A 14,672-nucleotide genomic window follows, 5' to 3' on the forward strand; every position below is an offset into this window, starting at 1 on the left:
CCCTCGTTTACACGAGTGTAATTCCGGCCTTCGCCGGATGCGAGCCGTCACTACCGCCCATTGGGAACTTTCCGACAGAATCGGCCACAGACGGGATTAAAACACTTCTTATTGAAACATATGAACTAATACATTACACAAACACTCCGGACATCTAGTTAACATTTGAGGCAAACGGGTAAGCACCTTATATTTAACATTTGTACATGTTTGGAGAAATACGGACTTTGCTGGTGACATTCCAGGACAAACTGGGGGGGCGGAGCTAGACTCTCGTAGATACGAAAGTAAAAGTCAGACTATTAAATTACATCTACGATAGTCTTGATCTAAGGCTAATTCCAACCAACCTGACTCTGTCAAATGGAAGAAGCTTGCGACACACATTTTGTAATGCAAAGGCTAAATTCAGACCAGTTGTTTAAATGTTAAGGCACACAACACGTTTTAAATGAGCAGATCTACAAGCTCACAACACGTTTGAAATGAGCAGATCTACAAGCTCACAACTTATTTTAAATGAGCAGATCTACAAGCTCACAACACGTTTGAAATGAGCAGATCTACAAGCTCACAACATGTTTTAAATGAGCAGATCTACAAGCTCACAACAGGTTTTAAATTAGTAGATCTACAAGATCACAACATGTCGCAGTGACACTTTGAATATAACATTGAAATGACTAAATTGTTACCAATGACTTTGTTTATTAACAATGTATTTTAGTTTGATTATTTTTTATTTATGTTTATTCATTAAGATTCATACTTTAATACAGTGGTTCTCAACCTTTTCAGGCCGGGACCCCCCAAAATAATCATATTTGAACTGGGACTCCCCAAAGTAATCATATTTGAACTGGGACCCCCCACCCTGACAAGCACTTGTCAGGGTGGGGGTAGTTTGACTTGGAACTCACAGCATGTAGATCGGCTATTTTCATTTGTTTTGCCTCTTTAGTTTCTAATCTTAGATCATATTTGACAATTTGGCCAATGCTTTACTGTTTTTTGTATATTATAGTTGTTTCATTACTTTTAAAGCAGTAATGGTCAAAAGTAATCAATATGCAGATACCCTGTGATTGAATACAGTTATTGATTGAATACTTTATTAACAGTTTGCAGAGACAAGCACAGGGAAGTACATTTCAATACAAGGTCTGTTAAGAGGATTTTAAACCCTAGAAAGCCTATGGCTTGTTTCCATTGGGGTCCTTTGTACTCAATTCATACAAATATATTCTTATGTTGGTTTGTTTACTGTTGAGTGAGAGAAAACAATGTTGCGCATTAAGCTAATCATCTGGGGACCCCCACAATCATCTGGGGACCCTCCTGGGGGTGGACATCATTGTTGAAATGAAACATTGTAACCGTAGGCTACCTGTGTACGTTTGTGAAAATGCTACATTCTCTATGAAGCTGCCAGAGAGAAAGGCAGCAAGCGTATTGAAGTGTCCTCTTTTCAGGGCGTAACATTTTCAGCTGGTTGACAAGATGGAAGGAGCTGCATGGATGCATTGGGGGGCTGTGGAGACCAGAGAGACTGGCCTGGAGACGTTCACAGGGGGAGGAGGAGGAGGAGGAGAACATATTAGCACCCTCCATGGCCTGGAGGATCACAGTGATGGGAAAGTGGCTGGACATCCCAGTGAAACAGAGGTTAGTGGACTCAATGTGATCTCCTTCCTTTTGAAAAGGTTCGCCTAGAATGACATGACCAACATAGCCTGGACTGTGTGTTTGTCTGTCTGTCTGTCTGTCTGTCTGTCTGTCTGTCTGAATTAGAGACAGCCTGCACCTTTGACCCCAGCCTAGAGGAAACCTTCATGACCACGGCCAATAAATATCGACCAATCCTACATAGAGACACACAGGAACTACAAATTCCACGCCCACTTTTGAGACAGCGCCGCTACTCGAGGTCCGTGAGAACTATGAACTGCAGCTGCCAATGCATTCCCTATGAGAGGATAAGTGAGTTAGCCTACTTTTAAAATATTCCTACATTAACTGGAGATGATATTGATTTAAATAAAAATATTTTTCCAAATGTATGGAGTGTCTTTATCAACATATCTTCTTGTTTTCTTAATAGTTGATGTGTTTCACATTTAATTTGCCACTTTAATGGATTAGCCATAATGTTAACAACTCATTGAGTGCCATTAACGTGTTTCACATGTTTTTACCGCTATGGCGCAACGTGCCAATGACGTGTTTGACATGTTTTTGAAAAAATAGTAAATAGTAAATAGTTTTTTTTTTTTTTTGAACATGTTCAGAACCCAAGATATCATTATCTGAAGATTTGCAGCTTGTTTAATGTATAACTGAAAAAGGCTGTATCTCGCTTCACCCTTTACTTTGAAAAAAACTCTGGCACTGGGACAACATAATATAGAAATAATTTTTGTTTATTCGTTTTTGTTCTTTTACATACTCATAGGTAGTACAATTGAGTGCCAAAATTGCCAAATGTAAAAATAAAATAAAAAAATCTGGCACTCAATGAGTTGTTAATATACAAATAGTCTTGCAAGATGCTGTTTGGATAATTGTCCAAAATAAATAGCCTATAAAAATGATACATGAGAGACACAAACGTGTCTGGGTATTGAAACCTCAAGGGATGCGTCTGTGACGTATATACCATGCGACCACGTAAACTTTAGATTTCAGATGCTAGAACACACTGATGGAGTATATTATAATATATTGTGGGTAGTATATCGAGTTGACAGATATGGGACATTAAAAAGGATACATTAAACAAATGGGACAGTTTATTAGAACACAAAAAAAATCGCTACAGTCTCAATAGTTAACCAGTGAAATTACGGTATTTTACAATACCTCTCATAGGGATTGCATTGAGAGCTGCAGTTCATCGTTCTAACGGACCTCGAGTAGCGGCGCTGTCTCAAAAGTAAGCGTGACATTTGTAGTCCCCGTGTCAGCCTGTGTGTCTCTATACCATCTCAGAGCTGGGCTATAGGTGCAGACTATTTGTTTTTATATATATTTCGCAACCTAGAACATTATACCCACAGACTGGTTGTTAAATGTGGAACGCCCTACCAACAGTCGTAAAGGAGTGTATCCCTACTCTCATTCAAAACCGCTCTAATAGAGCACTTACAGGTGGCTGCAATTCCAAACTGGCCGCTGTAAAAGTGAAAACCTAGCCCCCCCCCCTCAAACTGTTTACTGCACATATTTTTGTGATTGTGACTGTTTTTATGATGTTTTGCATGGTAGTTTATATTTTTCTGTCATTAAATGTTTCGATGAATTGAGTACAAAGGACCCCAATGGAAACAAGCCATAGGCTTCTTTTTTTTTTAACTGCTAATAAAGCATTCAATCAATCAGAGGGTTTCAACAACTTGGGATGCCCAAAAAGGCTGGCAAAGTATTTTGCTGTCTCTGCTATAATTGGCTCCACATGACGTGTGTGTGTGTGTGTGTGTGTGTGTGTGTGTGTGTGTGTGTGTGTGTGTGTGTGTGTGTGTGTGTGTGTGTGTGTGTGTGTGTGTGTGTGTGTGTGTGTGTGTGTGTGTGTGTGTGTGTGTGTGTGTGTGTGTGTGTGTGTGTGTGTGTGTGTGTGTGTGTGTGTGTGTGTGTGAGAGAAGCAGATGTCTACCAGTGATGTCCATCTATCCAGTGACAACATGTTTCCTCAGCACTGCATGAATTCCTACGACTCAGCAGTCCTGAGTCAGGACCTGAGCTCTGCTGCCCCCTGGAGGACTGCTGCCTGCACGACTCCCATCTACTGCACTGACACTGAGACAGGCTGTGAGTAACACAACACACACACAGTTGCTTTTTCAGTAAAAAAAAGTCAGTTTGTGGTAAAATATGCAAATTATTGGAAATTGATCAGACTGATTATAGTCCAATCAAAATGTAAATATGTCTGATCTGGGCACTGCAGAGCCTCAAACCAATCTTTGAATACCTTCAGTTTGTCATTAACCAGGGGTGCACTGGTCACTTCACACGACACCACAGCGTTCAGACAGTTGCTTTTTTTGGCAGGATCACGTGCACGCACAGATGCGTGTGCACGCTAGAACACTTTACCCTCGAATCTGGATTCATGAGCCAGGTACCCAAATAGCTACTTTTCATAGCAGGTTTACAGGCAAGTGTGCACATGTATCCTCACTCCTCAGTCCATTCATACATATAGGCAACACAGCATTGTGGCTACAGTAGGCCTACTGCTGCCCAGTGCTGTCAGTATCTTATCTGCTACAGTAGGCCTACTGCTGCCCAGTGCTGCCAGTATCCTATCTGCTACATTAGGCCTACTGCTGCCCAGTGCTGCCAGTATCCTATCTGCTACAGTAGGCCTACTGCTGCCCAGTGCGGCCAGTATCCTATCTGCTACAGTAGGCCTACTGCTGCCCAGTGCTGCCAGTATCCTATCTGCACGCTAAAATAATTCCTCAGCCACCGTCAAAGAAGAAAAAGATACTTGGTTCAAAGCTAACTTTTTAGTTTCAGCTCCTATAATTCAAGGCATTCCTTGAGAAGATTTACAAAGTCTAAAACTAAGTTAAAAACTACACCCATAAACCTAAGTAAAATTAATCACACATTAAAGTAAAATAATATGCGCACGACTTGTGCATGCTCTCTGCATGTGTGCACATGACGTCATTAAAACAGCACTCTGTCAGTAAAATAAATCACCATTACACCCCTGTCATTAACCACATGTTAATGACTAGCGTCCCTATTCTGGGCTTACAGTTTACAGTTAAACCATTTAGCAGACGCTCTTAATCCAGAGCGACTAACAGTAAGCAAGGACACAAGATAATACATCACAAGTAAGACGCGCGAACGCTGGAGGCGAACGCAGATTGACTGTGGCTGCCATATTTCAACCACACTGTAGTAGTGCACTCTGCCGCACTCTGTCGGCTGTATACAGGCAGTGCAGTTGCTGGCATTTCAGCACGGAGTTTCGAGTCACATGGGGGAGCGAGCCAATGAGAGCGTGAACACAGACGGAAAGACCATAAATATGGGACAGACGGACACACACACAACCCAAGCACGATGATATAGTAAGCTCCACTTGGTCGGAGGCGCGGCTTTGCCGCGCCTCCTTCCGCGTTCGCAATAATACACATTATTGTCATTATAGGTGAACATTTGCCAAAAAATAGCAAATCTGCAAGTTCATAGTTGTAGAGCTTGTGAGCTTGTAGCTCAGAAGTTATTTTTGGTGAAATGGTTAGAGGGACAAAATGAGGGAGCCAAGGATAGACCCCTGGGGGACCCCGGTCAATGAAGTACTATATCTCTGCTGTCGGGCAGAAACCCATGTCCAAAATATAAACCTTTCAGGAAATGAAAAAAATAAACATGTTTTTTTTAAATAACACAATACTGCCTCATCAAAGTTGGTCTGGTGACTTTATACATTGTCAGATACTTGCATGTGTCCTTATATTATCATCACTTTACCCAAATACATTATATTATATTATCATCACTTTACCCAAATACATTATATTATATTATTATTATATTAAATACATTATATTATCATCACTTTACCCAAATAAATTATATTATATTATTATTATATTAAATACATTATATTATCATCACTTTACCCAAATACAGCTCAAGTGGAGTTAGGAGGTTTTTGACCATTAATGTGGAGATAGTTGTTTTGTCCATCATTGATTAGAACAGGGGTTCCAAACCACCGGTCGTACCACCGGTCCGCGAGAAGGCGGCCGGGAATTCCATATTTATGGATTGTACCATATTATGCGCAGGCAACGTTAAGTCTATAACTTTGCGTCACCAGGATTTTACAAACAACAGAGTAAAGCTGAGTCGGTCACATGTCCAAGGATTTGTCAGTGATGTCACATCACTGACGAATCCTTGGTATCTTTATGCCGTGCTACTTCCGTGTTGCATAGCAGTGACATCACTATAGAATCCTTGGTATCTTTATCCTAGCCTTTCAGCGTGTTTCAGCGCCGTCACTACGAGCTGTATTTTTTCACGCTCACGCTAATGAAACACTAAACAGGATTATTATTTCATGTCAACATTCAAGTACAACTATCAGAAGATGTAACTCAGGTAAAGTAATACGTCACTCTACAAGTTTAACTAACGTTTTTGACCTGTCCAAAGTCATTTCTGATACAGACATAGTCAAGATGGTCATCAAGGCTAATACAGACAATGATTTTTAATCATCCTTTCCTTGTTAATATATCGCCATTTAGGGCAATGATATAACATTATGTAGTGATTTGATAACATAAATAGCAGCCACCAGCCAATCATTGACTGCCAGTCAACTGTCTTCTGTGTTTTGGTACGAATGATGAGCGACCGCCCGCCCGCGCCCCCACCCCCCCCCCCCACCACCAACCGAACCGAACCGAACGGAACCATGCCGGTCCCCAAAGATGTTATGAAATGTCAGCAGGTCTGTGGTAACAGAAAGGTTGGGAACCCCTGGATTAGATGAAATCAGACGGGGAAAAAAACCCTGAGTTGGAGTTAGGCGGTTCTACCCGCAGTTTGCGCTTTTTAATACTTTTCATTGGTTTAATATTGTAAAACCCACATACAGACCTAATTTCGCAAACAGAACCATAAGAGCCTTTTGGAGACACTTTATATTAAGTGGGATGAACTCAGATAAACTAAGGTTCTGTTTAACAATGAAGTCACTATTTGTCTTCTTAGTAGACCAGTGGATCTCAAAGTGGGACCCCCAGGGGTCCTTGAGGGAGTTTCAGGGAGTCCCAGATAAATGATTTATAGTCCCAGATAAATGATTTATAGTTAAGAACGAAATGGACCCTTATGGGTCTGTAACTCTGAGAGTGTACAAATGGAACCAAATGAACAGGTCCTTTTAGTTCCATTTGTACACTCTCAGAGTTATGTGGGTCTGGGGCCTAATGCGTACCAGAATGAGTCCATCAAATGTAAATGTTTGAGATTGGACACACCTATTTACTGATTTGTAGGTCAGTGCAATTGCATAGTACACACACATTTTGACAAGTGTCGCTTTTCAATGTAAAAAGACGATATACAAATCATTATAAAACAAAACAATAAGTATAAGAATAAAACTGATGCAATCAGATAACACACTATGTTAACTTTACCTCTTTTCACCTCCTAGATCTCTCACTCCTTCCAGTGCTTAAAGAGGAGGTTTCCCCTGAACAGCAGGAAAGGAGCCCCAGTCTGGTCCAGGTGAAACTAGAACCTCCACAGATTAAAGAGGAACAGCAGGAGAGGAGCCCCAGTCTGGTCCAGGTGAAACTAGAACCTCCACAGATTAAAGAGGAACAGCAGGAGAGGAGTCCCAGTCTGGTCTGGGTGAAACTAGAACCTCCACAGATTAAAGAGGAACAGCAGGAGAGGAGCCCCAGTCTGGTCCAGGTGAAACTAGAACCTCCACAGATTAAAGAGGAACAGCAGGAGAGGAGTCCCAGTCTGGTCCGGGTGAAACTAGAACCTCCACAGATTAAAGAGGAACAGCAGGAGAGGAGCCCCAGTCTGGTCCAGGTGAAACTAGAACCTCCACAGTTTAAAGAGGAACAGCAGGAGAGGAGTCCCAGTCTGGTCCAGGTGAAACTAGAACCTCCACAGATTAAAGAGGAACAGCAGGATAGGAGTCCCAGTCTGGTCCAGGTGAAACTAGAACCTCCACTGATTAAAGAGGAACAGCGGGAGTTACTTCAAAGACCAGAGGAGGCTGCAGGGTCATCGTTGACATTACTAGCAATGAAAAGTGAAGATGATGATGAAAACAGAGAGACAGAGCCTTTAGCCAGCACCTCAACCTGTGTCATTCCACATGTTGTTGTGCCTTGTGTTGTGTTTTCATATGTTCAGTTGTCTTTGAGCAACAAGTTGCCTCAGAACATGAAATCATCAAAACAAACAGCATCCATGAGGAGTCAAACAGGAAAGAAAAAATGTGTTTGTACGGAGTGTGGCAAAGTCTTTCGTTGCAAGGCTGATCTGAAAAAACACATGAGAATTCATACAGGGGAAAGACCATTTCTTTGTTTAGTTTGTGGCAAAAGCTTTAACCAATCTCAACATCTGAAAGGACACATGCGAACTCACACAGAGGAAAAGCCTTGTGTTTGTTCCTTTTGTAGGAAAAGCTTCAAGTGTCCTCAAAGTCTGAAATTACACATGACGACTCATTCAGGTGAAAAGCCCTTTGTTTGCACAGTTTGTAACAAAGGCTGTAGACAAGTTGGAGATATGAAAAAACACATGATGATTCATACAAGTGAAAAGCCCTTTGTTTGTTCAGTTTGTAGCAAAACAATTAACCGATCTCAACATCTGAAAAAACACATGCGAACTCACACAGAGGAAAAGCCTCGTGTTTGTTCTGTTTGTCGCAAAAGTTTCAGCCATACTAAAAATTTGAAAATACACATGAGGATTCATGTGGGTGAAAAGCCCTTTGCTTGCACAGTGTGTAGCAAAAGCTTTGGAGAAGCTGGAGATCTGAAAAAACACATGATGATTCACACAGGTGAAAAGCCCTTTGTTTGTACAGTTTGTAACAAAAGCTTTAGACAAGCTGGATATCTGAAAAAACACATGATGATTCATACAGGTGAAAAGCCCTTTGCTTGCACAGTTTGTAGCAAAGGCTTTAGACAAGCTGGATATCTGAAAAATCACATGAATATTCATACAGGTGAAAAGCCCTTTGCTTGCACAGTTTGTAGCAAAGAATTCAGTCAATATGGAACTCTGAAAGAACACATGATGATTCATACAGGTGAAAAGCCCTTTGTTTGTACAGTTTGTAACAAAAGCTTTAGAAAAGCTAAATATCTGAAGAAACACCTGAAGATTCATGCATGTGAAAAGCCCTTTGCTTGTACTGTTTGTAACAAAAGCTTTAGAGATACTAGTTATCTCGAAGCACACATGAGGACGCATACAGGGGAAAAGCTGTTTGCCTGCACAGTCTGTAGCAAAAGCTTTTCCAATTGTGAAAGTATGAAGAAACACATAAAGATTCATGCAGCTGAAAAGCCCTTTGCTTGTACAGTTTGTAACAAAAGCTTTGTACAAGCTGGATATCTGAAAAAACACATGATAATTCATACAGTTGAAAAGCCCTTTGCGTGCACAGTTTGTAGTCAAAGCTTTCACCGTACTCAAGATCTGGAACCGCATATGAGGATTCATACAGGCGAAAAGCCCTTTGCTTGCACAGTTTGTAGTCAAAGCTTTAACCGAGCTAACACTCTGAAAGGACACATGAGGATGCATACTGGTGAAAAGCCCTTTGCCTGTACGGTATGTAGCAAAAGGTTTAGCACCAGTGGGATAATGAAGAGACATATGAGCATTCATAGGGGCGAAAAGCCCTTTGCTTGTACAATTTGTAACAAAAGCTTTAGAGAAGCTGGACATCTGAAAACACACATGCTGATTCATACAGGAGAAAAGCCCTTTGCTTGTTCAGTTTGTAAAAAAAGCTTTAACCGATCAGCAAAATTGAAAATACACATGAAGACTCATACAGGGTAATATAAAACTTCAGTTCTAGTTTGTGTGACAACCGCTTTGGTAAAAATATAACTATTCTTTCTCAAGGTAAACATTTTTTACCATGCTTGTTTTCAAAGAAGCAGTCAGTGACACAAGATATCTAATACAGAACAAACTCATTATTCTGGTGGTCTTGCTGGAAGCATGATTCATATTCATTTTAGCAACAAAAAATATCTCAAATTGAATGATTAACTCATGGAGTGCCATTGAGTTTTTTTTTTTAACGTTTTGTTTATTCGTAATTCAAAGTAAAAAAAAAGTGCTTAGGAAGCGAGATACAGCCTTTTTCAGTTATACGTTAAACAAGGAGTGGATGGAGCTGCAAATCTTCAGATAGTGATATCGTTTTTTTTTTTTTTTTTTACAATTTTTTTCAAAAACACGTCATTGGCACGTTGCGCCATAGCGGTAAAAACACGTGCAACACGTTAATGGCACTCAATGAGTTAATACATGTGCTTTGCTGTTATGGCAACTGAATGTCCCTACTGAGATCAATAAAGGTCTGTCTGTCTATCTACTGCATACAGCTGAGACACATATTGGTGCGTTGGTATACTGAAAGTGAATACAGACTATACACCATGAAATAAAGCAAATCTGAAGACAATATGTTTCAATGTCAGTGATTGGCGCCAAGGAAAATGAAACGTCATGATTTACAAACGGTTAAAGGTATTTATTCATAGTTAAAGGGTCTTTATTCACATCAAGAGAAGAGGAAGTGAGGGTAGGTGATGTGGAAGTGAGGCCAGTGTGTGAGGATGAGGCGAGCTAGCCACAAGTAACTTGGAGGACATCCCAACCTGTATGTTGCAATTCTTTCCATTGACGGCTCTATTCACGAGACACCAACTCACCAACAGGCCTATTGCACCTCCACAGACAGCTTGGTTATCCTCCTTGTTTCTGTAAAGGCTTGTTTCACAAAAATCCACTATTGTCATGTTATCAGCAGTTTTGTGTAAATAAACTCTGTGAATCCATATAATTCTTCTAAGTGTGTTTATTTTGCCGTGTTTACACCTGCATTACCTGTGTGCACTCATTACCTCTCCAGTGGTTTTGGAGAGAACTTGTTTTAAATCACTCAATGTCCTTCATCCTTGTTTTTTAAATGAAAACAGAAAACTTTTCTGTTTGCCACTGCCTTTTACTGAGGTTATTGATTCTGCTCTCATTTTATTTTATCATTCTTCTAATTCTCAACTCCTTAACTCATTTTAATTGGATACAAATGTGCTTTTATAATGTGTTTCTGTTGCACTAGTTCTGTACTGCTCTTAATGTTTTATCAAAATCTCACAACACTTGTATTCATAATGAAAATATCAGATCTACAAGCTCACGTAGATCTGCTTGAACATTTGTTAGAAAATAATACAAATAAATACCCATCATTTTATTAAATTAGATTTAAAAGGTTCACCTATAATGACATGTTGAAAGTGATTACATATTATTTTAGGGCACTGGTTCTCAATGTCAGGTCCAGGGACCATCAGGGGACCATCAGGGGTCCCAGTGGACCCTTACAGGTCTGTAACTCTGAGAGTGTAAACATGGAACCAAATGGACCCTTACAGGTCTGTAACTCTGAGAGTGTAAAAATAGAACCAAATGGACCCTTACAGGTCTGTAACTCTGAGAGTGTACACATGGAACCAAATGTACCCTTACAGGTCTGTAACTCTGAGAGTGTACAAATGGAACCAAATGGACCCTTACGGGTCTGTAACTCTGAGAGTGTACACATAGAACCAAATGGACCCAGGGGTCATCACCTTGTGGTGGACATTTTTGTCAAAATTCTATTTCTGCCACAGACATACAAATGAGTGGACAATAATATTAGCAGAAACACATAAAGAGCTATAGCCCTAATATACTGTATAGTACAGTGTTCAAGGGACCTTTGGAGTTCCTTGAAGGTGGTCTGTAAGGTCCATGTCTCTCAGAGTTAAATGAACACTGAGGATTTTAAAGTGTAGATCAAATTAATCACTCAATGACATTCCAGGACAAACTGGGGGGGTGGAGCTAAGACTCGTAGATACGATAGTCTTAATCTAAGGCTCATTTAGACCAGTTGCCTGAATGTTAAGGCATTTACTTTGATAGGAATGTTTATTGGTAGTATCGTTAGCACAACAATGCTAGCTTTACAATGTGTTATCAGAGTCATAATGTTTGTATGGGTGGATTCCATCAACACACTATGTTGTCATCAAGCTGACTTTGTTTATTAACAATGTATTTTAGTTTGATTCTTTCCTCACACTGTTCTGAATCTGATATTGAAGACAGTGATGAGTGGGTGACCAGTGAAAGCAGTCAGCTTTAAACACACTATGATTGTCATTGAGCAACAAGCTGTCCCCAACCCTGAAATCATCAAAACAAACAGCATCCATGAGGAGTCAAACAGGAATGAAAAGCTTTTGTTGTACAAATTATGGCAAAGTCTGTCGTCGCATGGGTGATCTGAACAAGCACCTGAGGATTCATACAGGGGAAAAGCCATTTGCTTGTTCAATTTGTAGCAAACGTTTAAGCCAAACTAATCATCTAAAAACACACATGAGGACTCATACAGGGGAAAAGCCCTTTGCTTGCACAGTTTGTAGTCAAAGCTTTAGTCGAGCCGAAACTCTGAAAGCACACATGATTCATACAGGTGAAAAGCCCTTTGCTTGTACAGTTTGTAGTCAAAGCTTTAACCGAGCTGACACTCTGAAAACACACATGAGGATTCATACAGGTGAAAAGCCCATTGCTTGTAAGGTTTGTCACACAAGCTTTAAGTGGAGGCTTCTAATTATCAAATAATAACTAGAAGGTACTGTTCCTGAAGAAACAGTGTGGGATCGCTAAGGATGAGTGTTGATAGTATCACACTATAAAGTACTGTTCCTGATTAATTCTGTCTTACCTATTTATATTACTGATGTCACGTGAAGCTTGACCAATCCAAAAACGGGCGGAATAATAATAATAACTAATGAAGATAACATTAGTGTGATCGCTAAAGCGATCCCACAATGATCGCTAAAGCGATCCCACAATTAGTGTGATCACTAAAGCGATCCCACAATGATCGCTAAAGCGATCCCACAATGATCGCTAAAGCGATCCCACAATAACTTAATCTATTCCAAAATAATATTTGATGCATATAAAAACAAAAAATGATGAAAGAAGTGAACAAAACAAAGAAAACATAAAACTGTCTCCAACATTGTGTATATGGTGTTGGTAGAGCACTCGCCGCTTCACCACAAGGTCATGGGTTCGAACGCGGGCACCGCTCCGACCTACTTATTTATATATATATATATATATATGTATATATATGTCACAGGGTGAAGACAGAGCGCTCGTTTTTAGGCACGGGGCTTCGGGGCGAGGCGGGGCTTTTCGAGATAGGGTTTATTAGCGAGGCTCGCGAGGAGGAGGAGGAGAAGGAGGACGCGGTACTGCGAGGCGGGGGTTTATTACGTGAGGCGAGGAGGAGCTCCTCCTCGCGAAATAAACCGTCCTCCTCCTCCTCCGAGGAGGAGAAGGAGAACGCGGAGAGGCGGGGCTTTGATGTGCCGACGCGAACCTGTCTTTTGTTGTTCCCCCCCACATAGCAACCAGGAAGCTACGCTAGGGGAACGCTGAACACGCGTGCACACGCACACGCTTGTCCACGACGGAGGCGCGCCGACAAGTGGAGCTTGAGGCCGAGGAAGCGCGCCCTCGCGCCTCCAGGCGCGAGTGCCCGCGCTGACCGGCGGATGCTCCACTTGTCGACTCAGCGCCGTTTGAGTTGTAAACCGATAGGGACAGAATAGTTCTTTTCATGGATCACTGTGTGTGTGTGTGTGTGTGTGTGTGTGTGTGTGTGTGTGTGTGTGTGTGTGTGTGTGTGTGTGTGTGTGTGTGTGTGTGTGTCAGGGAGAAAGTAAAACAAAAGCCAGAACACAATAAAAGTATCTTAACAGTCCTGCTTTCAATAAACCAAAAAAAGCATGAGCGCGTGTGTGTGCGCTTGTGTGTGTGTGTGTGTGTGTGTGTGTGTGTGTGTGTGTGTGTGTGTGTGTGTGTGTGTGTGTGTGTGTGTGTGTGTGTGTGTGTGTGTGTGTGTGTGTGTGTGTGCGTGCGTGCGTGCGTGCGTGCGTGCGTGTGTGTGTGTGTGTGTGTGACTGTGTGTGTGTGGTCGCAGCCATATATGTTTGTGCACAAGCCTGGCTTGTGGCTCCCTCTAGTGTTGCTTCTACAGAATTGCTGGGTGGGTGGTAAAAACGAACGCGCCTTCTTCAATCTACCTGGTTCTCCATTCACCCTGTAACATATATACCAATTGATTCGTCCCCACACACATTTCTGTGTTGTCACTGCTGTTGTATCCTAGGAGCCCCAGTCTGTAGGATTGCACGCAGTGACAAATAAATGGATGACAAATAAAACAACACACATATATATACTGTATAAAACATGACATATTTTGGCAAATAAAACAACATCATATGAAAAACTAAAACATTTATAAAAAGCTGCGAGTGTCTCTGAATGTAGTTAGTCACTTTTCATGAGCTTGCTGGTTTTTAGTCATGGCTGCCAGTTCCCACCTGACGTCGTGTGGTAGTTCTGACTGCTCCAGATTGTACTGAATCACTGCCAGCATGCATAATGTCTTCAGACTAGGACTTAAGTCTAAGATGAACAGTTCATCAACGGTCACTTTCAAATACAAACATCTTGGTCCCGATGATGGTGGCAGTGTGCCATAATGAGACCGGTGGCACGGTGCCACTGGTGTTAATTAAAGACCAGACCATTGTGGTGGTGTCCAACTTATACAAGTCATAAGCATATCTCAGCAGCAGTTCGTATCCTCCACAGATGTACATGTCCTTCCCCAAGACGCAGGCTGAGTGGTCTGACCTCCCCTTTGGAACAGTTCCACAAACCTCAGGCTTCAACCACCTGTGGGTGTCCACATCAAACGCATAAAGAATGTTGCATTTTGTCTCTGGACCTCCGTAGCCTCCCCACATGTAGATGATATCTTCTATCAG

The 14,672-nt window shown here is 41.4% G+C and overlaps 1 protein-coding gene across 1 annotated transcript; it reads left to right on the top strand.

Moving 5' to 3' along the window:
- The first annotated feature begins 1,515 nt into the window (after nucleotides 1-1,515).
- LOC308082085 (uncharacterized protein) lies at nucleotides 1,516-10,522 on the top strand. The gene is made up of 3 exons (XM_080423695.1): nucleotides 1,516-1,665; nucleotides 3,690-3,804; nucleotides 7,193-10,522. Exons 1-3 carry the CDS (start codon nucleotides 1,519-1,521, stop codon nucleotides 9,583-9,585), a joined length of 2,655 nt encoding a protein of 884 aa, XP_080279821.1. The 5' UTR covers nucleotides 1,516-1,518; the 3' UTR covers nucleotides 9,586-10,522.
- The last annotated feature ends 4,150 nt before the right edge of the window (nucleotides 10,523-14,672 follow it).

Source organism: Gymnoscopelus braueri (assembly GCF_963280865.1).
Source record: "Gymnoscopelus braueri genome assembly, chromosome: 3".
NCBI lineage: Eukaryota > Metazoa > Chordata > Actinopteri > Myctophiformes > Myctophidae > Gymnoscopelus > Gymnoscopelus braueri.

What these genes read in the sequence shown, in the direction of transcription:
- LOC308082085 (XM_080423695.1), top strand. Translation starts at nt 1,519, where the DNA reads ATGCATTGGGGGGCTGTGGAGACCAGAGAGACTGGCCTGGAGACGTTC. An exon ending in GACATCCCAGTGAAACAGAG is followed by an intron (nt 1,666 to 3,689) that starts GTTAGTGGACTC and finishes ATGTTTCCTCAG; the next exon opens with CACTGCATGAATTCCTACGA. An exon ending in CACTGACACTGAGACAGGCT is followed by an intron (nt 3,805 to 7,192) that starts GTGAGTAACACA and finishes TTCACCTCCTAG; the next exon opens with ATCTCTCACTCCTTCCAGTG.